Here is a 27,942-nt window from a genome sequence, read left to right on the forward strand (position 1 = left end):
CACCAGACTATCCCTTGGAGTCCCTCTGGGGTCCTGGGTTCAAGATGAAGTTGCAGGTCCAGTTCTCCTTACCCAGGTAAGAGGACAGCAGGTCATCACAGCAGGGCAGCAGTTTTTTAGAGCAGCAGTCCAGTAGAGTTGCAGTCTTTGTAGCAGCACAGCAGTCCTTCTTCGTGTTAGAGTATCCACAGGCTCACCAATGTACTGAAGAGGTGGGTGAGGGTCCTAGTTTTAGACGCCAGTGGCCTCCACTTGTAAAGTGGGTCAAGCTTCTGCAAAGTTTCTTTGAAGTGGATGGAATTTCCTGACAACCCTGGCTCCAAGCTGACTGCAGTGACGATACATGGCAGTTAGGCCCTTTGTGTGAAGGTAGAGCACATGCTATTCAGGTGTACGTGGGGTAGTGCTCAGGTCCACATCTCATCCTGCCAGCAGATGGCCCATTGAGGCACACCTAATCCCTCTATTATGTGACTGTCTGGGAGGAATTCACAAAGTCTAACTGTCAGATACACCCAGCCATGTGACTCTAGACAGGCTTTGGGCACAAAGGGCTGATGGCACCAAAATGCCAACTTTATAAAAGTGGAATTTTAAAAATTTGAATTAAGAATTCTGACTTTACAATTAAAGAGGGTTTATCATTGCAATTTTATAGACACCAAACATGATATAGACACCAGCTCCCAACTGGAAATTACAGCTTATTAAATATAATAAGTAATCCCTAATGTTAAACTCATGGGAAGGGTAGGCCTCATATTAATGGAAAACGAATTTGGGAATTTTTCGCTACCAGGAAATGTAGAACTTAAAGATACATCTCCAACCTTTTAATTACACAGCACCCTGCTCTAGGGGCTATCTAGGGCCTACCTCAGGGGTGATATATGTAATAAAAGGTAAGTTTAAGGTTTGGCAAGGGTGTTTTAATGCCAAGTTGACATGATAGTTTAACACTGCATTCAGGCTGCATGGCAGGCCTGGTACAAGTTGTAAAGTGCTACTTAAATCGGTGGCAAAGTAAGTGCTGCTGGCCCACCAGGAACATTTCATTTACAAGCCATTCTGACCACGTTTTAGGGACAGAGAACAAGCACTTTAGCACTCTTAAGCAGGGGTTAAGTTGACCAAGTCCCAAGACCAACAAACATTATTCCAGCAAAGGTGAAGGGTAAAATTAAAAGGTTTGGAGGTTACCCTGCAGGCAGGGCCAGGTCCAACATACACATGATCAGTAAAATAGAAACTTAAAAAAATAACACATTTGGTCATCATGGTGTCTGAACTGGGCCCATGTACTGCAAAATGATGAGTTGCAGATGGTAAAGAATGATGAAATCAGTTTTTATGTTACCTAGACTTTAGACTTAGAGAAAATAAACCTCCCTATCGCTATACAATAGATTGCTTACGGAAATTAAAACAGAGATTTTTCACATTCGACCAATTCACTGAGAAAATGCAGTCTCTACCCCTTTGCACATCCTGTATATTTCAATACTTCTCAGAGGATAAAGAAAGGCTTCTAAATGCCTCCAACATGGACATTTAAATCTCCTCTTACAATGAAATGATGTAAGGTAAACATATCCTTGAAAATGGGGCCTTGTTTGGCATGTGTCTCACAGAGAGCAAAGTGCAGTATTGCTAAATGCAGGTTCAGCTGCTGTTTAAAGGAGCTTATTTATTGAGTTGATCACCACTGCAGAATGCGGAACAATTCTGTTCCTATTCTTCTGTCGTCCAAAGAAACCTTCCAGTCACCTTCAGTTCATCTCATTGTATTCTGTCTTCATGTTTCAGAAAGCAACTCCGATCCATTCTATTTGTTCTTACACACATGCACCATATTTTCAATGGCAAACCCAATTGATCTAACCTTTGGAAGTGATTGGTAATAGCTATGTGACTCTGGGCCTGATATGCATGTCTATCGTAATGATGATGAGATGCACATGCTACCAACATTATGGTCCGCCTGCCAAATTTATTTGCGGGCGGACCTTAGGTTTGGCTACGTCGGTGACTGCTCCATCACCACTATAGCCAAATGTCTCTGACAGCCCGACAGAATAAGGGCCATCAGAGAAATGGCTGTATGTCTGCCCACCCAATCAGTATGAGCAGACATATAGCCATTTATATTGTCTGTCACTGGCACGCAAACCCTGGTGGTGAGGGATATTAAAATGCAAATAAAGGTCCCCTCGCCAAGGGGGATGATTCCTATTGCAAGGTGAGCATTCGTTTTTTTATTTCATGAAGCAAATCCTGTATCACCACCTTGACGATCATTCATAATTTTGATAGGCGGTCCATCAAAATATATAAATCAGGCCCTTTGTCTGTGTTGGTCTGAGAATCACTCTCAACCTCTCATGCAGCACTCACATCACACCTGAAGAAGCTCGAAAGGACCTCCAAACAAAAACTAGCCCAATTAAAACTCCTCACCCACACTATCAAAGTACTAGATAATGCTGGCCCAGCATACTTCAACAATCTAGACACCTTCACTCACCCAGACGTCTACTTGCACACATCCTATGCATATGAAAAACATGATCACTCCTAAAGCATGGAATTACCTAGTACTACACATAGACTTCTTTTCACTGCTTGAATTCCTCTAGAAGCTGAAGGCCTGGCTTTTCAAGTATTGCCACAAGGCCATAGGTTTGGCTCTGCTCATTCTGCTCAGTGCCAGGCCATACCCTGGGTGATAGTGCACTATACAAATTTGTGTGGGATAACATAGCACACTAATTCATAGAAAAAAATACTATAATCAAACAACATTTGGGGTTACAACAATGCGGAGGCTGTCAACAGGACCCTTTGCGGGACAGACTGCATTAGCAGAGATAATCTGTACCATCAAAGATTAGCATTATAAAAAGAAGTCAGAAGATAAGATATGTTACCTAAATGGAGATCCTAAAATGCATATTCATCAAAATATTACATAGTAGGTACCTTTTAAAAAGGGTTGTTTATTGCTATGTCTTTAAGAAAGCATGTGGGGTTGGACATTTTACTTTTTGGACCAAAAATGCAATACCTCATACAAATTATTATCAGGACAACAAAGTAAAGGCGAAAGGGTAATACGTGAATTGCACTGTCCTTTTATGGGAAGCCAAGCATCAAATAAGCACACACTTCCTAAGCAAAAGAATCATAAATCGGCAATTAAAACATCATAGTCTCAACAAAGTAAAGAAATCAATGAACGCACACTGGCTCTCAATTACAAGCTGCATGTTATGTTGCAACTACATTCAAACAAAAGGATGACATGATACCACACCAAACCTAGTGGGCTTGCAAACTGGCCATTATAAACATCCTCAAAATGCCATGTCCTTGATATACACCCCCGCCATCCCCGCCGGGCAATAGCAAACCAGGTAAACCACATTAAAGTAGGTGACTAAAAGGGTCTAAACTAAAGCCCACTCGCTATCTCACTACTTCTCAATAGAGAACTGATGATATGAGGTCCTAGGCCATGCCAAGCTATATCCTCATTCCAGCTGAAATTTTCAAAGAAGTAACATAGGCAGAACATGAGTACATTGCACGCGTACATATGTTTTAATGTACTTTAAGTCTAAGAATTGCAGGTGACATCTGGGTCATTGAAAGGTTGTGTAGGTTATTTGCTTGCTCTTCTATTCATTCTTTTAATCTCAATAATATCTGCTCATGTTAGTAATTTTGATTTACAGCTCCAACTGATACTGCACTCATTTGCATAATTGTACTGATTTAGCAATGTCCCTCTCTTAGCAAGGTTGTATTGCCTCTGCACTGGATGGCTGGGCATATTGTAATTATAGTCTTTTAATGCAAAAATGCACAGCACTCCATAGCTCCTCCGTCTATGTCAGTGATATGTAGGTGACCATAATCAGGAAGGAAACCAAAATGCTTGCCACCAAATAGTAATGAAAACACCCAAGAGAACATATTAGACTGGCCACATTGCATTCATCTAACACAATATAGATAAGCCAAATAGTTGACTGTCACAATGTTAACAATAGCAACTTCAAGCAATACATTGAACAGACCTCCTAACAAATATTCAACACAGCTCAAATATGCCATGCAATAAGCTATTTTGGAATCCAACAGGTCTTGACACTTTCACCTAACACTATCAACTTCAGAAAACCTTTCCAATCACCCGCCCAATTTTCTTCTCCCAAATAGGACATGCTAGGCCAACACCCTGACTCCTTCATGTACACACCACTGAAGCTGAAGCTGTATAGCTGGCAAAGTGCTGCTCACTCAGTAGCACTCATACCACAATACACCAATGCAGCTTTTAAAACCATTCAGCAAATATGAGCGTTAGCCCCCTATACCTTCATCCGGACAACATCACATCAAAGCTATTTATTTGGTTAGACATGTAGTAGCGAAAAAAATCTTAATATACCAACAACCAAGCTCAAATGAGAAATAAGCAAAGTCCATGGGCACAGACATTCATGCACACAACACAATCGTAAAACAATTAGGAGGTCAATCTCTTTTATCAACCACCACATTTCTACTAACCATATACAATCAAACCACTGTATACAGCTGATGGACGGAGATCCAAGAACCCTACTGTTGGACCTGGCCCTTTCTGCAGGGTTACGGCCAAACATTTTGCCTTCCTCTTCCCCTTTTTGCTGAATTCATTTTGTTAGCTTTTCTACTCTTGGCACTGTAACACTGATAACTAATGCTAAGTACATGTTCTTTCTGCCTAAAACATGGTATAACAACTGGCTTATCCACAATTGGCATATTGAATTTACTTATAAGTCCCTACTAAAGTGCACTACATGTGCCCAGGGCCTGGAAAATAAAAGCTAATAGTGGGCCTACAGCACTGATCTAATTTTCCCACCCACTAGAATAGCCCTTTAAACATGTCTCAGGCCTGCCATTGCAGAGCCTGTGTGTTCAGTGTTAAATTGACATGTTGACCCGGCAAGATAACCCACTTTCCAGGTCTAACCCTTTCTTTTTATTACACATACGTCACCCCTAATGTAGACCCTAGACAGCCCCATGGGCAGGGTGTAGTGTAAATATATTAGTTTTTCACTACTGCAAAACCTGTCATGCCCATAAGTTAACATTGGGATGACCTTATTCAAACTTCTCAGTGCAATTTCCAATTGGGACAACATAGACATTTCGAGTTTGGTGTCTCTAGACTCACAGTTTAAAATCTCAATTTATGGTGAAGTTACATTTTAAATTGTAAATCTGAAAATGCCACTTCAAGAAAGTTGGCATTTTCTTACTTCGAACATTCATATGCCTCTGTCTGTCTCGGAATACACGTCTGGGGTGGGTGACAGCGGAACTTTGTGCATTCCCTGTAGACACATACACACACAAAGGGAGCTGAGGTGTGACATTCACATCCTGTGGGCCCATCACCAGGCCTGGGCTAGGTGGGAGGGAGCATTTGAATGAATGAATGAATGAATGAATGAATGAATGAATGAATGAATGAATGAATGAATGACTACACATTTGTATAGCGCATGGTTACCCGGAGGTATCCCAGCGCTTCAGTGGTCCATTCATCCCCGATGATTTAGGGGAATAAAAAAGTTTTCAGCATATTCCTAAACCTAAGATGGTTCTGCTCAAGCCGAATAGCATCGGCCAGTCTGTTCCAAAGTTTTGCCGACTGTACAGCAAAACGCCTGCCACCCATGCGGCTTCTCCTTATCCTAGGGACTGCCAGTAAGTTCATATTACTGGATCTATGGGTCCTATTAGTTTGATAGGGGTGGAATAGAGGTTGAATGAGATCAGGTCCTGTCTTGTTCAGAGCTTTTTGAACGATAGTCATAGCCTTAAATTCAATCCTTTGTTGTACTGGCAGCCAGTGTAGTTGTCGGAGCGCTGGCTTGGCTGAGGTTCTTCGTGTGATCTGTAAAAGCATCCGAGCTGCACAATTCTGTACAGTCTGTAGGACCCTAAGTGTCCCCTGTGGGGCCCCTAGGTAGACTGCGTGGGAGTAGTCAAGGTGAGTTAAAATCAGGGCCTGTACTAATATCCGCCTCGCTTCAAACGGACGTAGCCCAATGATTTTCCTGAGTGATCTCATCAGGGCGTAGCAGGTAGCTGCTACCTTCGGAGCTTGCACCAAAAAATTAAGCGCTGGGTCCAGCCATACTCCCAGACTCTTAAGTCTCTCCTTTGGGAAGGGGGGCTGGCCCAGAGTATTCGGCCACCATCCCTCAACCGAGGAGGGTGCATTTTGTCCTAGCATCATGACCTCTTTTTTTGCTCCGTTGAGTTTCAGGAAGGAATCATCCATCCACTTGCGGACTCTGCTGAGGCAGGAGGAAAGCTTGTCATAGGTCCATTCCTGCCTAGAAAAAGTGATGATAAGCTGAGTATCATCAGAATAGGTCACCAATTGCACCCCCCAAGGTAGCACCACCTCAGCCAATGGTCTCATATATATATTAAATAAGGTTGGGCTGAGGGATGAACCCTGGGGAACGCCAAGGTGTAGATGCATAGGGGGGGGGGGGGGAGATGTCATCCTCAAATACCGAAAAAGTCCGCTCGGAGTGTAAGGATTGTAGCCACCTCAGTGCGGTCCCAGTGATACCTATATTACTCATCCTTTGAGTCAGATTTTGACACTTGCACCTGAACAGGGCTGTGCCTGTCTCCACACCAAGAGCTGCATGCCCCCCTGTAGTGACTCTGGAGCCAGAGCAGGAAGGGCAGGGACCTTGTGTACTTCAAAGGCCTCTTTTAAGTCTCCCCCTACCCAAAGGTACACATGGGTATAACAATTGGATCCCTGACCTCACCAACTAAGTACGATCTGAACCTGAGGACATTCTGCCAGGAAGAAGGACTATGTGCTGCTGAAAGGACTGACACACTGCTGGGCTCTGCTGGATTTGCTGAACTCCTGCTCTGCTGTGCCTGCCCTGATGCCCCCTTGCCTGCTGGTGAGAAGGACTGGACCTGACTTCATCCCCAGAACCAAGTGACTCCAAGGGCTTGCTGGCTTGCCTCCTGCTCTGAAGTCTCAGGGACATCAACAACTTCATCCAACTCTGCTGCACTGCTGGACTCTGCCAACTGTAAGTCCTGCATTGCCAAGAGGTGCCAATGCAGTCCTGGGCCTTCAAGAAGTGTTCTGCAGCATTTTCAGCCAAAAGCCATGCATCAGCTGCTTTGTGCGGTTGGAACTGCCGAAATTGCCTTCAACCCAGTACTGCTTTGGAGACTCAACAGTGTCAACAGCACGGCGTGACAATGACACAGCACCTTAATCATACGGGGTCCAACGATGATGCAGGATCAGACTGAAAGGCTCGACAACCACACAGTGTCTTCATCATAAGTGGTTAGATGACAACGCAGGACCCAACTGCTAGGCTCATAAATGACGCACTGCCTTCATCGTGAAGGGGCTGGACTATGACACGGAACACGACTGTGTGATACGGATCCAATGCAGTTGCTCCTAGATGTCAACACATCCTCTGGAAAGATACTGTTTTCAGTGGGGCCTGCGTGACTTCTGTTTCCGCCCTGTGCTCTATCATGGTTGGCTTGACTTTACATATTGGCCCAGTCCAGCACGAGCAGATACCTCAGTTGGTACTTTATGCTTTTAAGCACTATATTTCAATATAATCTTTAAAAATGCATAACTTCGGTTTTACTTATTGGATTTCTGGTCTTGCTTTGCTCATTAAATTAAGTTCTATTATTCTAACCTAGTGTGGATTATTTGTATTTGGTGTTCTCACTGATTTACTGTTTTAAGTGTTGCACAAATATTTTACACATTGCCTCTTAGGTTAAGTCTGGCTTTCCTGTGCCAAGCTACCAGAGGGTGAGCACATGTTAATTTAGGGTGTGTGTGTGGCTTACTTTGACTAGAGTGGTGGTCCCTACTTGGACAGGGTGCAAACCTGTGCCAACTAGAGACCCTATTTCTAACACCTACTAAATGATATACCAGATTTATAATAGTTATTTGGTCAAAATTGCATTTGTATTTAGTGTTAAGACTCATGCTTAATTTATCGTTCTCTGCTAAAAGCCAGTTTTCCACCACTAAAAGGTTTGTAAATTGTATGCTTGGTGTGAGCAACAATTAAAGAGAGGCACATAAACATCCTAATTTACAGTGAATATCAGAAACCAATATATAACAGTTAATTAGACATATTTACTTAAAAACATTTTAGAAAAATCAGATAACTACTTTATGTAAAACTGAATTCCATGTCTATACAGTTGCATGCTAGACACATAGCCACAATATCTGAAATTGACAAGTTAGGGCACAGCAGTTTCTTTTCCACATTTCCCTTGATCAGTCTTCATTAATTTATATGATTTTAAAGGATTTTTACCTTTACACCCCTCACACGTAAGTGCATTATAGTGGTATCCAGAAGCTTTATCACCACAAACGACACACAGTTCATTTCCCTTTATGCGCCCTGCTGCATGTCCCATTCTGGGCTTTCTCGCTCCAGGTGTGTCCATGCTGTCCATTATGTCTGCTTTGAAAACCTCATCGGCGGACATTCTCTTGATTTCATACACCCCAGAAGAAAACCAGTCTTCTCTATGCTGGGTGCAGTAACTCAGACTGGAGTGATAGGGTGACTGCGACATCTGAGGCAGCATTGTGGGAAACTGTAACGTACTGTATTGAGCACCGTGGATCAAAGTTTCGCGGTCTTGCAGTGGTGGGCGGTCTGGTTCTGCAAATGTAGCTGGAAAAAATATATAAAACAATTGTGAACTTTGGCGTCACAAAGAAAGGGGAGGCATTTCTCACTAATAAAGTATGCTGATTATTGGTAATAATTTACAACTGTGTGATTATTTATCAATATGTGTTATCATTTGCCTAACTCTTGTACAAAAAACCTGGTGAGCCCATATCAGAAAATCAATTAGCCTGCAGTTGAAAGGGGCATTGTATATTAGAAGTATGATACAGTATAGTTAGTACAAGCTTTATCTCCAAACCAGTTTAATCATTAAACACTTCAGCTAGTAAAAAAGGTTTCATTGCTAAGCATTTCCAAGAAACTTATAGAGTCAGTGGATTTGGTCAATAAATGTATTGAAGTGAACATTGTATATAAGCTTTCAAAATCACCAAAAACATTTTCTCTGAAGACAATTCCCTCATTCCATTTTGTACTTTTTTATTAAGAAATATATTTTTTGTCTAACCTTTGCTTGTGTTTTTCAAGTTTATTTCTCACACTAACTAGAATAATATTTTCTTTACTGAGGAATAGAACAAATATATATTGCAACATATATATATATATGCAAAAAAGAAGCAGAGATCTCTGGGTTGTTCTCAAGTTTAGTTGGGAAGCAGCACCTGTGGAGAGCACCCTCAACACCAGCAACACTCTAAATTTGCTGAACTCAAATGTCTGCTTTTGTATCAAAGTCTTTAAGCATAAGATTAGCACAGTGCCATCCACCCCGAGATAGAAAGGGCCAAAGTATTTTCCACTTCTACAGCAAGCATAGGACTAGCCTATATGATAGACATCATAGAATGCACAGAAAGAATTTTGAAAAAAAGAAATATAACATATCTATATGTATATATATATAAATATATATTTTATTCTGAAAGTTTTATATAGCGCGAACAAGATCTTTGCAGATATCAGAGCGCTTTACAAAGACAAGGGGTAATAAAAGGGGAGTGCTTAACATGCTTTTGGGCATAGCATAATAGTAGGTAATAATTGAGGTAGGGTAGGTACAAGGTGCATAGTCAAACAGGTAAGTCAATAATACAAACAGTACAAAAAGGGGGAGCATTGACAATCAGGTAAGTCAATAATACAAGTAATACAAATAAGCAAAGGGATCAAACAGGTAGTACAGATCGGTGCAGAGTCTTAAAAAATCCAGAATAATAGATCATGTGTATTTAGCCATGAGGATAGCTTTTACTTCATTCTTAAAAAGTTTGTTGGAGGAGATGAGCCTGGTTTCAGGAGGGAGTGAGTTCCAGATACTGTGTGCCATTCCTGAGAAGGAGCGTTTATAAGTTTTTTCCTTCCGGAATCTTCGAGGCTTCAGCAGAAGATTGTTTGTGCTTCTAGTGGTTCTAGAGCCGCCAGAAATTGTCAGCTTCTGAGTGAGGTAGCCGGGTGAGTTCAGGTGTACAGCCTTGTGCGTCATGCAGGCGATTTTCAGATGTATTGTGGCTTCAAAAGGCAGCCAGTTCAGGGATTTAAAGTCAGGGGAAATATGCACGTGTTTTTTTGAACCAGTGATGAGTCTCACTGCAGCGTTTAGAGAAGCTCTTAGGGGTGCAGTTGTAGTTAGGGGGAGTCCGCAGAGGGCGATGTTGCCGTATTCTATGCAAGGGATGACTAGGGATTGTACTGCAGTTTGGAAGACTTTGGCTGGGAGGAAGGGTTTAAGTTTCCTCAAGGTATTGATTTGGAAGTTCACTCCTTTGGTTGCCTTGCTGATATGCTGCTGCATGTTGAGATTAGCGTCAAGTGTTATGCCTAAAGATTTTGCTGAGTCTACGATGGTGGGTTGGACATTGAGTGCAGTTAGGTTTTTAAGCCAAGTTTGAGTGGTAGAGATTTTTGGGGGAGGTGAGATCAGGAGGAACTCCGTCTTCAAAGCATTGAGTTTGAGGTGATTATCGGCAAGCCAGGATTGGGTGTTTCTGATCATTGAGTTCAGGAGCATAATGTCATTGGGGGATTGTAATTTGAGATATAGTTGGGTGTTGTCGGCTTACATGTGAAAGTGTACATTGGATGCTTGTAACAAGGTAGTGAGAGGTTCCATAACTAGGTTGAACAATGTTGGGGAAAGGGAGGATCCTAGGGGGACGCCTAACGATACAGGTACTGGAGAGGACATCAGGTTGTTGCTCTTGAATCTCTGAGACCGGTTGTGTAGAAAGGAAGTGAACCACTTGAGAACAGTCCCAGATAGGCCCATTCTTGTGTTTAATAGTTCGAGTAAGTTCTCATGTTTAACGGTGTTGAATGCTGAAGAGAGATCAAGAAGGATGAGGAGGCAGGTATCGTTTTGATCTAAGATTTGGAGAGCGTCGTCAATTATGTGAGTCATAGCAGTTTTGGTACTGTGCCCTGCTCAGAAGCCTGATCGATGAGGGTTGAGGAGATCAAACTGATCTATGTGTTTAGTCAGTTGTAGTTGTACGCATTTTTCCAACAGTTTGGCGAGAGTGGGAATATTGATAATAGGACGGTAATTGCTTAGATCAGTGGGGTCTGCTGTTGGTTTCTTTAGTAAAGGTGTGACTTGTCCAACTTTGAGGGAGTTAGGGATGGTTCCTTGTTGAAGTGAGCTGTTAATAATTTTGGTCCAGAGTGGGAGGAGCAAAGGGGTAAAGTCTTTTACAGCGTTAGCAGGAAGGGGGTCAGTGAGGTGATTGGATGGTTTCAGGGTGCTGAGCAGTCTGCCAGTTTTCTTCTTCAGAGTAGGTGCCAAAGGATGACCATGTATCACTGTTCTTTGGTTCAGTGGATGCTATGTGGTGGGGTTTGGAATAGAGGCTTGGGTCATTGAGGAGATCGCTCCTCATGTTGTCAGTTTTTTGGTTAAAGAAAGCGGAGAAGCCTTCACAGGAAGGTGTATCGCCCATAGTGCTGAGTGATTGGGGTTGTTCCTTGGATTGTGTTCTGATTAGCTCAAACAGTTTTCTCGGACGGTTTTTAGCTTGGTCGAGCTGGAGGCTGAAGAAATCTGTTTTTGAGCGTTTTATTTTCCTGAAGTAGGCGTTTCTCTTTTTCTTCAGAGTTTTTAGGTGCAGTGCAGAGGGAGCTGATCTCCAGGTGCGCTCTGCCATTCGCATGGCCCGTCTATCTTCATTGAGACTCCCGTCGTACCATAGAGATCATGGTGGAGACTCTTTTCAGTTGCATGGGTGCAGCCTCATTGATTATTGAGGTCATAGCATTGAGATAGTGGTTAGTCAAGAATTGATCGTCCGTAGCGCCGGTAGGGGGAAGTAGGAGATTGCAGCTGTTAGGGGGTAATGAGTTTGGGTTGAGTTTCTTCAGGTCTCTTTTCCAAACTTTGGGCTTGAAGGATTGAAATGGGTTAAATTTAACTTTTTCATTGATGAAGAATGTGACAATATGATGATCTGACCAGTCACAGGGTTGGATTGACTTAAGTTGAATAGAGTCCTCTTTGAAGATGATAAGGTCGAGGATAGAGCCTTTGTCATGGGTCGGAGTATTGCATATTTGGGTGATATCAAGAGCGTTGAGGAAGTTTTTGAGGCTATTTACCACTGTGTCACTGCGATCATTCCAATGGAGATTGTAGTCGCCAAGGAAAATTTGAGTCTTTTGCCGTCCTGAGTTGGTTGAAATTGTGTCCATGAGTTGTTGGAAGAAGGTAAGATTGTCCCCAGGTGGGTGGTAAATGATGTGTAGTGAGCATACAGGTTTGCTTTTGCTGGTGACATCAAGGCAGAAGTATTCACAGGAGGTAAGAGAGGGGGCGGTGACTTTATTAACTGAAAGGTTGCTTCTGTAAATACATACGATTCCACCGCCTGTCTTGCTGGACCTGTCAAGTTTAATGATGCAGTAGTTGGGGGGGACTAGGATATCCATGATAGGTGTAGAAGATTCAGTTAACCATGTTCCAGCCAGAATGGCTAGATCAAGTTCCAGAGTAATGATGAGATCAGCGACCCCGCGGAGTGTCTTTGGGCCGATCTGCAGTTGAGAAGTATGCATTTGAGTCTGGGGGTGCAGAGGGTGGAGGAGGGTTCTGAAGTGAGGGGTACATTTGTGAGGTTGTTGGGGACTGAGCCTCTGTTGTTTTGCGTGGGGTGCCTGAGGGGGTTAGAGAGAATCGTTGGGATGGACAGGTGTGTGGTGGCTAAGTGATTTTGGGGAACCGGGACGTATGTGTGGAGGAGGGTGTGTATGTCGTGGTCTGAAAGCGTATTGGTAGTGCGTCTGGGGCGATTGGTGGTATTGCGAGAGGGGATAGAGGTCCAGTGTGGGGAGTGTTGTGTGGTAGGGTGAGTAGGATGTGAGGGGGATATGTTGTTAGGTGGAGAGGTGGTGGTAGGAAGGGGGTGTCTGTGGTGTGTGAGGAGTAACTCTTTGACGGTGTGGAGTTCTTCTTTCACTTGGAGGAGGGTGGACATAATCATGTCCAGCGTGGGGTTGGGTACGGAGTTGGGGAAGGGCACTGGAGGTGAACAGGTTTATAGGTTACTGGAGTAGGGGGGGAGTGGAGGTGGAGTGGAGGTGTTAGTGAGGGGGTTGGAGGTGTTAGTGAGAGGGTTGGTGTTCGGGTGGGTAAGGAGGTTGTGGGGGAGGGAAGTGAAAGGATTAGTGTGGGTGTTGGCGTTATTGGGCAGGGAATCAGTGATAAGAGGGGAAGGGCAAATGGGGGAGGTGTGGAGGCTGGGGGTTGCGGGAGTGAAGGTGGGATAGCGGGGACTGAGAGTGGGAGGTGAGAGGTTGAGGGAGGAGTGAAGGCTAGGCGTGGCGGGAGTGCAAAGTGTGGGGGGGAGATGGGATGGGAGAGAGTCATGTTGTGTGGGGTGCAGTTAGGGGAGGATGGGTGTTCTGAGAAGCTAGTCGGAGGTGTGAGGGGTGGGTTATGTGGGGGTGGGGGTGTGGGGGTTGATAGAGGAGGTGGGATCGGCATCTGAGGTTGAGGAGTGTGAAGTGTCTGTAGCCGGAGGGTGATAGAGTAGAGTACTGGGGGAGGGAGGAGGTGCGTGTTAGTGTTAGGAGGTGCTGTGGAGTCAAGGTCATTGGGATTGGAGGCCGGAAGGTGTGAGATCTGAGAGTTGGAGATGTATTCTTTGAAAGTGAGGAACAGGTTGTCAAATAGGTCAAGGTTTCTGTCTGTGGATTGAATTAAGATGGTGCCGTTGTTGTAGATGGTGATGGCTGCTCTAGCTGGGTAGAGTTGGGATGATGTGGTTGAAAGTGTTACGCCATGGGCAGTTTTCCTAGTGGTCGAGATGGTGAGTAGGGTGAGGACTGCTTTTCTCCATTGTGCTCTGCGTGTAGTGTATAGGATGATATCAGTGCTCTTGGCTCCATTGTTAAGAGAGAAGTAGGTGTCTACAAAGGGGGTTTCAGGGTGGGACTTCAAGAAGTGTGTTTAAACCGTTTTGCGTGTTTTTGGGAGAGCTCGGGGGGTAATTAATTTTTTATGTGTGTTTGCCCGTGGGTTCCATGTTGGAAGTAGGGGGAGAGGTAGGTGAGGGGGTGATGTGTGGGTAGGTGTAGGAAAAGAGCTATGGTGAGTGCGAGGAAGGTGTGGGTGGAAAAGTTAGGAAGTGGGTATGGATGAGTAGAGATTTAGACTAGCCTAAGATGGCCGCTTCTTTAGGCTTCTTTAACCGACAATGCATTGATTCAATAATTATGCAAGTTTTACCCTATTGTGATCATTGTTATGCCATGTCGCAAATTAAGTAATGTCAACCACTGAAAGTATTAACTACTAACTTTTCTTATTATGTTAGTAATGGTCTGGTTTCCGTTACACGATAGTAACATGTGAATGTCATTAGCATCTTAAATGAGTAAAGTTTTGTAAACTAAAAAAACGTTTTAACAAAACACAAAAAAAGACAAAAAATTGAAAGAAAAAAAGTGCTCACCTATTTAATGAATTGCCATTGGTAGTGAAGTGTCATGTGATCAAGTCCCCAAAGCAGGGACGAAACATGACATGGCTGCCAGCGTTTGTTTGTTACTGACTATGCAAATAAACTAAAAGGCATTTAAAACAGCTTGGTGGTCTGTGCTCTCTGTGTGCATCCTGCGAGGGAAAAGCAGCAGCAGTAGGAGTTTGCAGCGATTTTGAAACAGCAGGCTGGGACTCCGCCTGCCTTTACAAGGACCCCCTCGCAAAACGGGCACAAAGGAGTTTTCTTTACCTGGGAACGAGTGAGCAGTGGAATCCGGAAGGATTGATGGCAAAGTAGCCCCCCAGCAAAAGCAACTTCGGGATATAGCCACGGACGTTTCGAAATCCGGAAGAAGCACGAAGGTGAGCGTCAGGAGTGTCGGAGGACGCGACTAGCGGAACACTGGTGTACCGGTAAGAACAAACGCGGCATTTAACCTGGGAAAACAGTTCAAAGCAGGGAGCGAGGAAACAAGCGTACTGTGTAACTCTGGAGCAGTAAGCGGCCAGCGCGGTCGCCGAAGGGGATTTCTTTATCGAGCCCATTAGTCTAACAGGAGCCTGTGAAATTATAAAGTACACGAATTAAACACAAACACAATGTCGGCAGCCGACGCCAGAAGGGAAAGGGAGGAGGCGGCAGTAACCATGTTTAGTGATGATGCAGTTCTGAGAGTGGACTGCAACTACCAGAGGGCAACAGTATCAAACACCAACATTGGGACAAAAGAGAAATGCAAGCAGTTAGAAAACTGTGGAGAACTGAGCAAAAAAGATGGTAGGAAGCAAAGTCATTACAGCGATATATTGATGTAGGCAGAGTTCCTCACAGACTGAGAATACTGATAGCGCCAAGCTATGAGGCACCGGATCGCGAAATGATGCAGGAATGGGCAGAGACCAATTTAGAATCATCCCGTAAATTACTGTTTATACTAGTAAAATACGCTGAAAAGGACTGTGCCAAATTGGCTGATGAAATTGACACCCTAACCATTGAACTTGATGCTATGGAAGAGCAAGAAGAAATTACCAAACTAAAAGACGAAATGAAGAAACGACTCAAAAAAGAGGAGGATGTAATTCGGGAACGCAAAACCTATACATTTCACTGAGACCGCTGTGATTATGAGCAAGGCAGAATATTTACTTTTGCCAGGAAATTCAACGCTCTGAAAGCTGACAATAGGGCATCCAAGCAGGGGCCTGTAACAGAAAAACAAATCTCTGAACTGACCTCTGCATCTGAAGATAGCTCAACAGTGGAAAGCGGGTCAGAATCTGATACCAGAAATAAGGCAAAGTAAACCAGGGGACGCAAGTTCTCACTCTCTGAGGAAGTTGATTTTTTATGCTGGGAACAACTGCAAACATTAAGACCAAGGAAGACACAATCAGGTGAAAACTAAGGAGGAACAAAAGCAGGCGGGAAAGGAGAAAAGCCTGTAGAAGACGGTTTGCCAAACAGCAGCAACAAAAAACAACAACAGAAAAAGAGACACCAGAAAAGTTTCTGGAAAAAATAACATCATCAAATACCGAGGAGAGCAGTGCCAAAACAGTAGTGAATTTAACTGATTTGGTATTTAATAAGGCTGAAACCCAATTGCTAGCACTAGGATTATCATTTTGTCCAGAAAGTATCTTCAATTATACCAAAATCGAGAGTTGATGTCTACAAAAGCGTCAGAAAGCTCAAACTCCGCAAATTCCATGCACAAGCAAGCAAGAAAGTCGTGGATGCAACACCATCAGACATCACTAACATCCCACCATCAACATTAGAAATACATAGTAACAGTCAAAATCCAACAACACAAGAGCTGGTGGAAATACTACTGGATACAAATCAAGAAGTCAATATTCCCAGTGGAAGAGAAAGACCATTTGAAACTCGAGTGGTTACACCATTCAAACCACCTTCAAAATTCTACCCATTGATGGTGAAGGACAATATCGACATATTCCAAGAACAGGTTATTACCGATCTGAAAAACCTCAATAAAACGACTATCAAAGAAGCAACAAAAAGAAAAAACAACAGAGCACTACAATATCATCAGCTTATGAAGAAAATCAAGAGCAATAAGGAAATTGTTTTGCGTAATGCTGACAAGGGCGGAAACTTCGTCCTATGGAAGAGACAAGATTACTTAGAGAAAGGTAATGTTCATTTGAGTGATGAAACCTGTTATGCTAAAAGCAATAGAACATTGTGGAACAATATTCAAGTTACATACAAAATTAAATTGATGGCATGGAGAGAAAAAAGTATGATTACTAGTGATGAATTAAAATTTCTTTGGAAACAAAATCCCACCATCTCAATTTTATACTTTATCCCAAAGATACACAAAGACAGATTAAAGCCACCGGTCAAACCTATTATTTCTGCAAGAAACAATGTATTTGAGAAAACGTCGATTTATGTGGATTATTTCCTTCAAGAATTTGTTCGAAACCTGAACTCATACATCAGAGACACTTGTGACTTTTTAACTAAGATAAAAGATTTTGAATGGGACAGCGAATACCTTCTGATTGCTTTAGATGTGACCTCACTATATACATCTATCAAACATAGTGATGGACTGGGAGCTATTAAATATTATCTGGCTAGAAAAGGGCAAATATACAACGAACATAGTAAAATGATCATGGACATGTTTGAACTGTGTTTATTCAACAATATCTTTATGTTTCAGGATGTAATGTACCAGCAATTAAGGGGTGTTGCTATGGGGGCCAGCTTCTCCCCCAGCTACGCCTGTTTACATCTGGGCTGGTGGGAGGAGCAGGTCCTCATGGTAAAACATGCAGACACATTCAGGAAACATGTTAAAGGATGGTGGAGATTTATTGATGATCTTTGTGTAATCTGGCGTAGCAGTGAGTTGGAGGCCAATAACTTCATTGAATCTTTAAATCAGAACGATCTAAATCTCAACTTCACTGCAACAATAAGTTCAAAGACAATTACTTTCCTTGATGTTGAGATCTATATTGATCAAAACAAATTGGAAACAAAGTTACATCACAAGCCCACGGCGGGCAATGCGATTCTTCATGCCAGTAGTGCCCATCCCAGTCATTTGATACAAAGTATCCTCTATGGAGAACTATTGCGTATTAAAATCTTTAGCAATAGTGATATGGCGCAAACAGCACAGGCGGACTGTTTGGCCAGATTCACAGAAAGGGGTTACAGCAACACATGCCTTAAAAAAGCTCTCGTAAAATGCAACCAGGTGGAAAGGGAAGCCTTAGTCTCAAATAGGAAAAAGATGATTGTGAATGGTGAGACTCCCAATACTTTCAGGTTTATCTCAGACTACAATAAAGAACACTTGGCAGTACGTAAGATTATCAGAAAAAATTGGAATTACATTAAACATGATCCTGTGATAGGTAAGACTGTCCCGACAAATCCTTTCATTACATACAAGAGAGAAGTATCAATGAAAGACACCCTTATGGTGAATGATCGATGTGGACAGCCGGCCAAGAGCTCTTGGCATTCACAGAGAAAAGAGTTCTATAAATGTAAGGTGTGCAAGGCTTGTCAGCATGGAATCAATACTACTGAAATTGTAACACCATTTGGAGGCCCAAATAAGGGGAAACAACAAAGAGCCTTACCTGTAAATCAGACCATGTGGTTTATGTGTTGGAGTGCCCCTGTGGATTAAAATACATAGCGAGTACCACCTTACCCGGGCATAAGAGGATACTCCAACACATAAGAGCGATTAAGAACCAGGATCCAGCTTACCCAGTACCCAGACATTTTCATGAACGTCATGATGGCAATTCAAAGGATCTCAAATACTATCTGATCGACTCTGTCCCAAAAAGTAAGCGAAGTGAGGATAGAGAACGAGACCTGAGAATATTGGAAATGCACTATATCCTCAACCTTGATAGTAAACATCCAAACGGGCTAAACAGCTCACAGGAGTTACATGCCAGTTTACTATAATAATTTATTTATACAATTCCGTTGAGTGAAACTAGTCTTACCATACAATGCCTTTAGCCAGTACCCCAGGGTGGAAATTGTTGAGTCAAGCAAACAACTTAATAAAATCACAATTTGCCCTGGCAATTAGGCCTTAGATTAATATATACATGTGTAAAATATTAATACACTCATGCAGTGTTTCAACAAAAACAGGGCCTACCCCTTCCCCCTACACCCAAAAAAAGTCCCTTTCTATTTTGTACTACCTTTTAATCACTTTGAACAAATATATTAGTCACTTTTTTTATAATGTCGAGCACCAGCACTTTATATTAACCAGACCAAACTACATAGCATAAAGACAGTGACAAACGGCAAACTATTTAATTTTAGGAGTAATGTCAACAATAGAAGGTCAAATACGTTTAAAGTGAGGGTTGTCACAAGGAAAATTGTAATTTACATTATGAGCAATCAAGTAATGGGATGGAGGTGTGTTCAAATAAGATAGTATTTATATGTGATTTTATGGATACACTTATATTTATATATGACTTTATTGAGATATTTATTGAAAATTGCATTTTAAATGTTGTTGAACACCTGTACACTCCGGCATTTATGCCAGTACACCGTCACCTTTAACCAACAATGCTTGATTCAATAATTGTGCATGTTTTACCCTATTGTGATCATGGTTATTCCATGTCACAAATTAAGTAATGTCAACCGCTGAAAGTATTAACTACTAACTTTTCTTGTTATGTTAGTAATGGTCTGGTTTCCATTACACGATAGTAACATGTGAATGTCATTAGCATCTTAAATGAGTAAAGTTTTGTAAACTAAAAAAACGTTTTAACAAAACACAAAAAAAGACAAAAAAGTACAGAAAAGAAGTGCTCACCTATTTAATGAATTGTCACTGGTAGTGAAGCGTCATGTGATCAAGTCTCTGAGGCAGGGACGAAACGTGTCATGGCTGCCAGCGTTTGTTTGTTGCTGACTATGCAAATAAACTAAAAGGCATTTAAAAACAGCTTGGTGGTCTGTGCTCTCTGTTTACATCCTGCGAGGGAAAAGCAGCAGCAGTAGGAGTTTGCGGCGATTTTGAAACAGCAGGCTGGGACTCCGCCTGCCTTTACAAGGACCCCCTCGCAAAACGGGCACAAAGGAGTTTTCTTTACTTGGGAACGAGTGAGCAGTGGAATCCGGAAGGATTGATGGCAAAGTAGCCCCCCAGCAAAAGCAACTTCGGGATATAGCCACGGACGTTTCAAAATCCGGAAGAAGCACGAAGGTGAGCGTCAGGAGTGTCGGAGGACGCGACTAGCGGAACACTGGTGTACCGGTAAGAACAAACGCGGCATTTAACCTGGGAAAACAGTTCAAAGCTGGGAGCGAGGAAACAAACGTACTGTGTAACTCTGGAGCAGTAAGCGGCCAGCGCGGTCGCCGAAGGGGATTTCTTTATCGAGCCCATTAGTCTAACAGGAGCCTGTGAAATTATAAAGCACACGAATTAAACACAAACACAATGTCGGCAGCCGACGCCAGAAGGGAAAGGGAGGAGGCGGCAGTAACCATGTTTAGTGATGATGCAGTTCTGAGAGTGGACTGCAACTACCAGAGGGCAACAGTATCAAACACCAACATTGGGACAAAAGAGAAATGCAAGCAGTTAGAAAACTGTGGAGAACTGAGCAAAAAAGATGGTAGGAAGCAAAGTCATTACAGCGATATATTGATGTAGGCAGAGTTCCTCACAGACTGAGAATACTGATAGCGCCAAGCTATGAGGCACCGGATCACGAAATGATGCAGGAATGGGCAGAGACCAATTTAGAATCATCCCGTAAATTACTGTTTATACTAGTAAAATACGCTGAAAAGGACTGTGCCAAATTGGCTGATGAAATTGACACCCTAACCATTGAACTTGATGCTATGGAAGAGCAAGAAGAAATTACCAAACTAAAAGACGAAATGAAGAAACGACTCAAAAAAGAGGAGGATGTAATTCGGGAACGCAAAACCTATACATTTCACTGAGACCGCTGTGATTATGAGCAAGGCAGAATATTTACTTTTGCCAGGAAATTCAACGCTCTGAAAGCTGACAATAGGGCATCCAAGCAGGGGCCTGTAACAGAAAAACAAATCTTTGAACTGACCTCTGCATCTGAAGATAGCTCAACAGTGGAAAGCGGGTCAGAATCTGATACCAGAAATAAGGCAAAGTAAACCAGGGGACGCAAGTTCTCACTCTCTGAGGAAGTTGATTTTTTATGCTGGGAACGACTGCAAACATTAAGACCAAGGAAGACACAATCAGGTGAAAACTAAGGAGGAACAAAAGCAGGCGGGAAAGGAGAAAAGCCTGTAGAAGACGGTTTGCCAAACAGCAGCAACAAAAAACAACAACAGAAAAAGAGACACCAGAAAAGTTTCTGGAAAAAATAACATCATCAAATACCGAGGAGAGCAGTGCCAAAACAGTAGTGAATTTAACTGATTTGGTATTGAATAAGGCTGAAACCCAATTGCTAGCACTAGGATTATCATTTTGTCCAGAAAGTAGCTTCAATTATACCAAAATCGAGAGTTGATGTCTACAAAAGCGTCAGAAAGCTCAAACTCCGCAAATTCCATGCACAAGCAAGCAAGAAAGTCGTGGATGCAACACCATCAGACATCACTAACATCCCACCATCAACATTAGAAATACATAGTAACAGTCAAAATCCAACAACACAAGAGCTGGTGGAAATACTACTGGATACAAATCAAGAAGTCAATATTCCCAGTGGAAGAGAAAGACCATTTGAAACTCGAGTGGTTACACCATTCAAACCACCTTCAAAATTCTACCCATTGATGGTGAAGTACAATATCGACATATTCCAAGAACAGGTTATTACCGATCTGAAAAACCTCAATAAAACGACTATCAAAGAAGCAACAAAAAGAAAAAACAACAGAGCACTACAATATCATCAGCTTATGAAGAAAATCAAGAGCAATAAGGAAATTGTTTTGCGTAATGCTGACAAGGGCGGAAACTTTGTCCTATGGAAGAGACAAGATTACTTAGAGAAAGGTAATGTTCATTTGAGTGATGAAACCTGTTATGCTAAAAGCAATAGAACATTGTGGAACAATATTCAAGTTACATACAAAATTAAATTGATGGCATGGAGAGAAAAAAGTATGATTACTAGTGATGAATTAAAATTTCTTTGGAAACAAAATCCCACCATCTCAATTTTATACTTTATCCCAAAGATACACAAAGACAGATTAAAGCCACCGGTCAAACCTATTATTTCTGCAAGAAACAATGTATTTGAGAAAACGTCGATTTATGTGGATTATTTCCTTCAAGAATTTGTTCGAAACCTGAACTCATACATCAGAGACACTTGTGACTTTTTAACTAAGATAAAAGATTTTGAATGGGACAGCGAATACCTTCTGATTGCTTTAGATGTGACCTCACTATATACATCTATCAAACATAGTGATGGACTGAGAGTTATTAAATATTATCTGGCTAGAAAAGGGCAAATATACAACGAACATAGTAAAATGATCATGGACATGTTTGAACTGTGTTTATTCAACAATATCTTTGTTTCAGGATGTAATGTACCAGCAATTAAGGGGTGTTGCCATGGGGGCCAGCTTCTCCCCCAGCTACGCCTGTTTACATCTGGGCTGGTGGGAGGAGCAGGTCCTCATGGTAAAACATGCAGACACATTCAGGAAACATGTTAAAGGATGGTGGAGATTTATTGATGATCTTTGTGTAATCTGGCGTAGCAGTGAGTTGGAGGCCAATAACTTCATTGAATCTTTAAATCAGAACGATCTAAATCTCAACTTCACTGCAACAATAAGTTCAAAGACAATTACTTTCCTTGATGTTGAGATCTATATTGATCAAAACAAATTGGAAACAAAGTTACATCACAAGCCCACGGCGGGCAATGCGATTCTTCATGCCAGTAGTGCCCATCCCAGTCATTTGATACAAAGTATCCTCTATGGAGAACTATTGCGTATTAAAATCTTTAGCAATAGTGATATGGCGCAAACAGCACAGGCGGACTGTTTAGCCAGATTCACAGAAAGGGGTTACAGCAACACATGCCTTAAAAAAGCTCTCGTAAAATGCAACCAGGTGGAAAGGGAAGCCTTAGTCTCAAATAGGAAAAAGATGATTGTGAATGGTGAGACTCCCAATACTTTCAGGTTTATCTCAGACTACAATAAAGAACACTTGGCAGTACGTAAGATTATCAGAAAAAATTGGAATTACATTAAACATGATCCTGTGATAGGTAAGACTGTCCCGACAAATCCTTTCATTACATACAAGAGAGAAGTATCAATGAAAGACACCCTTATGGTGAATGATCGATGTGGACAGCCGGCCAAGAGCTCTTGGCATTCACAGAGAAAAGAGTTCTATAAATGTAAGGTGTGCAAGGCTTGTCAGCATGGAATCAATACTACTGAAATTGTAACACCATTTGGAGGCCCAAATAAGGGGAAACAACAAAGAGCCTTACCTGTAAATCAGACCATGTGGTTTATGTGTTGGAGTGCCCCTGTGGATTAAAATACATAGCGAGTACCACCTTACCCGGGCATAAGAGGATACTCCAACACATAAGAGCGATTAAGAACCAGGATCCAGCTTACCCAGTACCCAGACATTTTCATGAACGTCATGATGGCAATTCAAAGGATCTCAAATACTATCTGATCGACTCTGTCCCAAAAAGTAAGCGAAGTGAGGATAGAGAACGAGACCTGAGAATATTGGAAATGCACTATATCCTCAACCTTGATAGTAAACATCCAAACGGGCTAAACAGCTCACAGGAGTTACATGCCAGTTTACTATAATAATTTATTTATACAATTCCGTTGAGTGAAACTAGTCTTACCATACAATGCCTTTAGCCAGTACCCCAGGGTGGAAATTGTTGAGTCAAGCAAACAACTTAATAAAATCACAATTTGCCCTGGCAATTAGGCCTTAGATTAATATATACATGTGTAAAATATTAATACACTCATGCAGTGTTTCAACAAAAACAGGGCCTACCCCTTCCCCCTACACCCAAAAAAAGTCCCTTTCTATTTTTTACTACCTTTTAATCACTTTGAACAAATATATTAGTCACTTTTTTTATAATGTCGAGCACCAGCACTTTATATTAACCAGACCAAACTACATAGCATAAAGACAGTGACAAACAGCAAACTATTTAATTTTAGGAGTAATGTCAACAATAGAAGGTCAAATACGTTTAAAGTGAGGGTTGTCACAAGGAAAATTGTAATTTACATTATGAGCAATCAAGTAATGGGATGGAGGTGTGTTCAAATAAGATAGTATTTATATGTGATTTTATGGATACACTTATATTTATATATGACTTTATTGAGATATTTATTGAAAATTGCATTTTAAATGTTGTTGAACACCTGTACACTCCGGCATTTATGCCAGTACACCGTCACCTTTAACCAACAATGCATTGATTCAATAATTGTGCATGTTTTACCCTATTGTGATCATTGTTATTCCATGTCGCAAATTAAGTAATGTCAACCGCTGAAAGTATTAACTACTAACTTTTCTTGTTATGTTAGTAATGGTCTGGTTTCCATCACACGATAGTAACATGTGAATGTCATTAGCATCTTAAATGAGTAAAGTTTTGTAAACTAAAAAAACGTTTTAACAAAACACAAAAAAAGACAAAAAATGTACAGAAAAAAAGTGCTCACCTATTTAATGAATTGTCACTGGTAGTGAAGCGTCATGTGATCAAGTCTCTGAGGCAGGGACGAAACGTGTCATGGCTGCCAGCGTTTGTTTGTTGCTGACTATGCAAATAAACTAAAAGGCATTTAAAAACAGCTTGGTGGTCTGTGCTCTCTGTTTGCATCCTGCGAGGGAAAAGCAGCAGCAGTAGGAGTTTGCGGCGATTTTGAAACAGCAGGCTGGGACTCCGCCTGCCTTTACAAGGACCCCCTCGCAAAACGGGCACAAAGGAGTTTTCTTTACTTGGGAACGAGTGAGCAGTGGAATCCGGAAGGATTGATGGCAAAGTAGCCCCCCAGCAAAAGCAACTTCGGGATATAGCCACGGACGTTTCGAAATCCGGAAGAAGCACGAAGGTGAGCGTCAGGAGTGTCGGAGGACGCGACTAGCGGAACAATGGTGTACCGGTAAGAACAAACACGGCATTTAACCTGGGAAAACAGTTCAAAGCTGGGAGCGAGGAAACAAGCGTACTGTGTAACGCTGGAGCAGTAAGCGGCCAGCGCGGTCGCCGAAGGGATTTCTTTATCGAGCTCATTAGTCTAACAGGAGCCTGTGAAATTATAAAGCAGCAGCAGTAGGAGTTTGCGGTGATATATATATATATATATATATATATATATATATATATATATATATATATATATATATATATATCACAATCCTCGAACCTCCACGCCAACAGCGCAGCGCGGCGAAAGAAGAGGGCAGACCCCACGTTTTCAGGCAGGATGATCTTTTTTATTCACGACCCTTCAGATGACGCGTTTCGAGTACCACGTACTCTTGTTCACACACCATATAAACAGTCTGCCTTTCATTTTATATGCTTTTTTCACTTGACCCTCCCTAAGGGTCACACCTCCTGTTTTGTGTCACAAGACTGTTACATAGAAATAGAAATACGTGCAGACATTAAACACAGGGAATATAAACGACTGAAAATGTAGTGAAATCACAAATCATGATGATGGCAATTGGATAATAAAATTGTTTGGGCATATAGTGTATAATACAATATATACAAAAATACAATTAACCAATTCATCGAAAATTCAGTCGTGATATTTACAAAAAAACCAAAAGGTACATAACAAATCATTATGAACTTGGTCGTTTCTCCCAATAAATGTTCTTGCACATATCTATATACAGGTCTACCAAATATCATGACTGCTTGAATGCAGAAACACCCGACCTGCGAGTTATAAAATTATCTAATACTGGAAAAATCGCTGCTTGAATGCAGTAATCCAAATTTCACAGATACAAAGTGCATAGTGCTCATTATACATATTTGTAATCCAGTATCAAAAATATAAAAGATAAGGCCTATAATTCATGTGATATTACTTATAAGTGACAGCTAAATTGTGTATTGCCCATGAGCTGAAGTCTACAATATTTATTAAAATTCACAATTCATGAATTTACAATTTCATAAATATTATGACCTATGTACAACTATTTACAAAAACTACAAGTGCCTAAATATGTACATATGATGTGATTTAATCACCTCTAAAAGTGCTCATGATGTGTATGTGTGCGTGCAAAACATGAAAAAAATGACTGAATGGAAAAGGGGGATAAATACATATTTGTGCAGATCCAGAAAAAGGGATTTGGAAAAAGGAAATTTGTTGTATAGTGGCAGCATAACTATAACTCATGTATATACAATATATGTAAACTTTCACTGGTTGGCGAGCCTGTTGGAAACAGGAGCTCACTGGGCTATCTCCCATCAGAATAAGTAAATACATTCCAATGGATGTGTATGCTGTCACTTGAATTCAAGACTAAATTCACAGGAACACTTCCCCCATCTAGATGTATACAGAGGAGAAATATATTGGGGAGTGAAAAACGAGAAAATGTGAGTCTGATGAAACAACTCTTGTTTACAAGAAGTTGTGTAGATCCTCAGTTGCGTTGAGGCCGTTAGGCTGTTTACTGTCTAACGCCACAATATATTGACTCTCTAATCTTCTGAGGATTTTGTCCCTATCTCCCCCTCTTCTCAGATTTGGTACCGCATCAATGACATAGTATTTAAGACACGCCAGGTCCCTGGCGTGAACCATGTCAAAATGACGTGCCACGGGGTATGTGGAGTCATGATTGACTATTGCCCGGAGATGCTGCAATATCCTAACATGCACCTGCGACCTGGTACTACCTACATAGCTCAGGCCACAGGTGCACACCAGGACATATACAGCAAACTCCGAACGGCAATTGTAGTTACCCCTGATGGCCACCTTTGCGCCAGAAAAAGGATTGTCATAATGGGTGGTGTTTTGCCCAAATTTACAAGCGCGACACGAGCCGCACTTGAAAAAGCCCTTTTTAGTGAGCCAGTCACTGCCACTTGCTAGCTCCGGGCTAGATCTAACCAATTTACTGTGCATACTGTATGCTCGTTTAAAGGTGACCATCGGTTTGTCAGAGACCCTAGAATTCAAAACACCATCAGTTCTTAAAATAGGCCAGTGCCTATTGATGATTGCCTTGATTTGTCTCTGTTGGCGGCTGTATGAGATAATTAGTCTTGGCGCTGAATCAGTATTCTCGATCTCAGCGGGTTTGGGTGAAAGAAGGGACTCTCTAGATCTTTCTTTCGCTTTAGTTAATGCTTTTGAAAGGGTTGATTCCTTGTAGCCCCTAGCCCTCAATCTTTCCAACATTATATATATATATATTTTTTTTTTTTCGAACAAAGGACGCCGCACACAGCAACTTCTTTTCACTGATTTATTACAGTGCCCAGTCAGGTGTTAGACTGGGCACTGTAATAAATCAGTGAAAAGAAGGTACTGTGTGCGGCGTCCTTTGTTCGAAAAATTGTCTTTTGGCCATTGGTCTGGCCCAACGCCAGCACCCGCTGTGGAGCAATCCTGTATTAAGACCACATTGTGTGAAAAAAAAAAAATATATATATATGTATATGAATTAACGTAGCATGCATAGAAAGAAAATTTGAAAATTAGATGTATGATATATATCTGTATATATATACACACACATATATATTATATAAATTGTTTCAAAATTTCTACCTACGCATGATACAATGTCAATACAGTTAAATATCATTATATTGTATACACTCAAGTTTGCTCTGATAGACTGAGGCACCAAAAGCTAACACCAGTGTTTGTAGAAGGTACACCATCCTTAATGCACTATGAACCGAAATTATTATCCCTAGCAAACTGCAGTACACTTAAGCCTCTTTTACTACAGCCACATTGTACTCACTTTATTTGTACAGCATCAAACTGATCTCCCTTATCACGATTCCTATCAGTGATAAGATGATAGCCGGTGATAACCCAAGATCACACACAGAGGTATTCTCTACCCTACAATCTACTATATATTGATCACCAACACTTCAGGTTTTCAT

General features: G+C 41.6%; 1 protein-coding gene across 3 annotated transcripts in view; it reads right to left on the reverse strand.

Annotated features, from left to right (window-relative positions):
- NR1H4 (nuclear receptor subfamily 1 group H member 4) overlaps positions 1-27,942 on the reverse strand; it is a 442,692-nt gene that overhangs the window by 265,919 nt on the left and 148,831 nt on the right. For all 3 annotated transcript variants that reach the window (XM_086918025.1, XM_086918023.1, XM_086918026.1), the window contains one exon: positions 8,424-8,792. In XM_086918025.1, the coding sequence (XP_086774151.1) occupies positions 8,424-8,792 (369 nt within the window). The remainder of the gene's footprint in view (positions 1-8,423; positions 8,793-27,942) is intronic.

This window comes from Lissotriton vulgaris, chromosome 1_1, assembly GCF_964263255.1.
Source record: "Lissotriton vulgaris chromosome 1_1, aLisVul1.2, whole genome shotgun sequence".
In the NCBI taxonomy this organism is placed as follows: Eukaryota; Metazoa; Chordata; class Amphibia; order Caudata; family Salamandridae; genus Lissotriton; species Lissotriton vulgaris.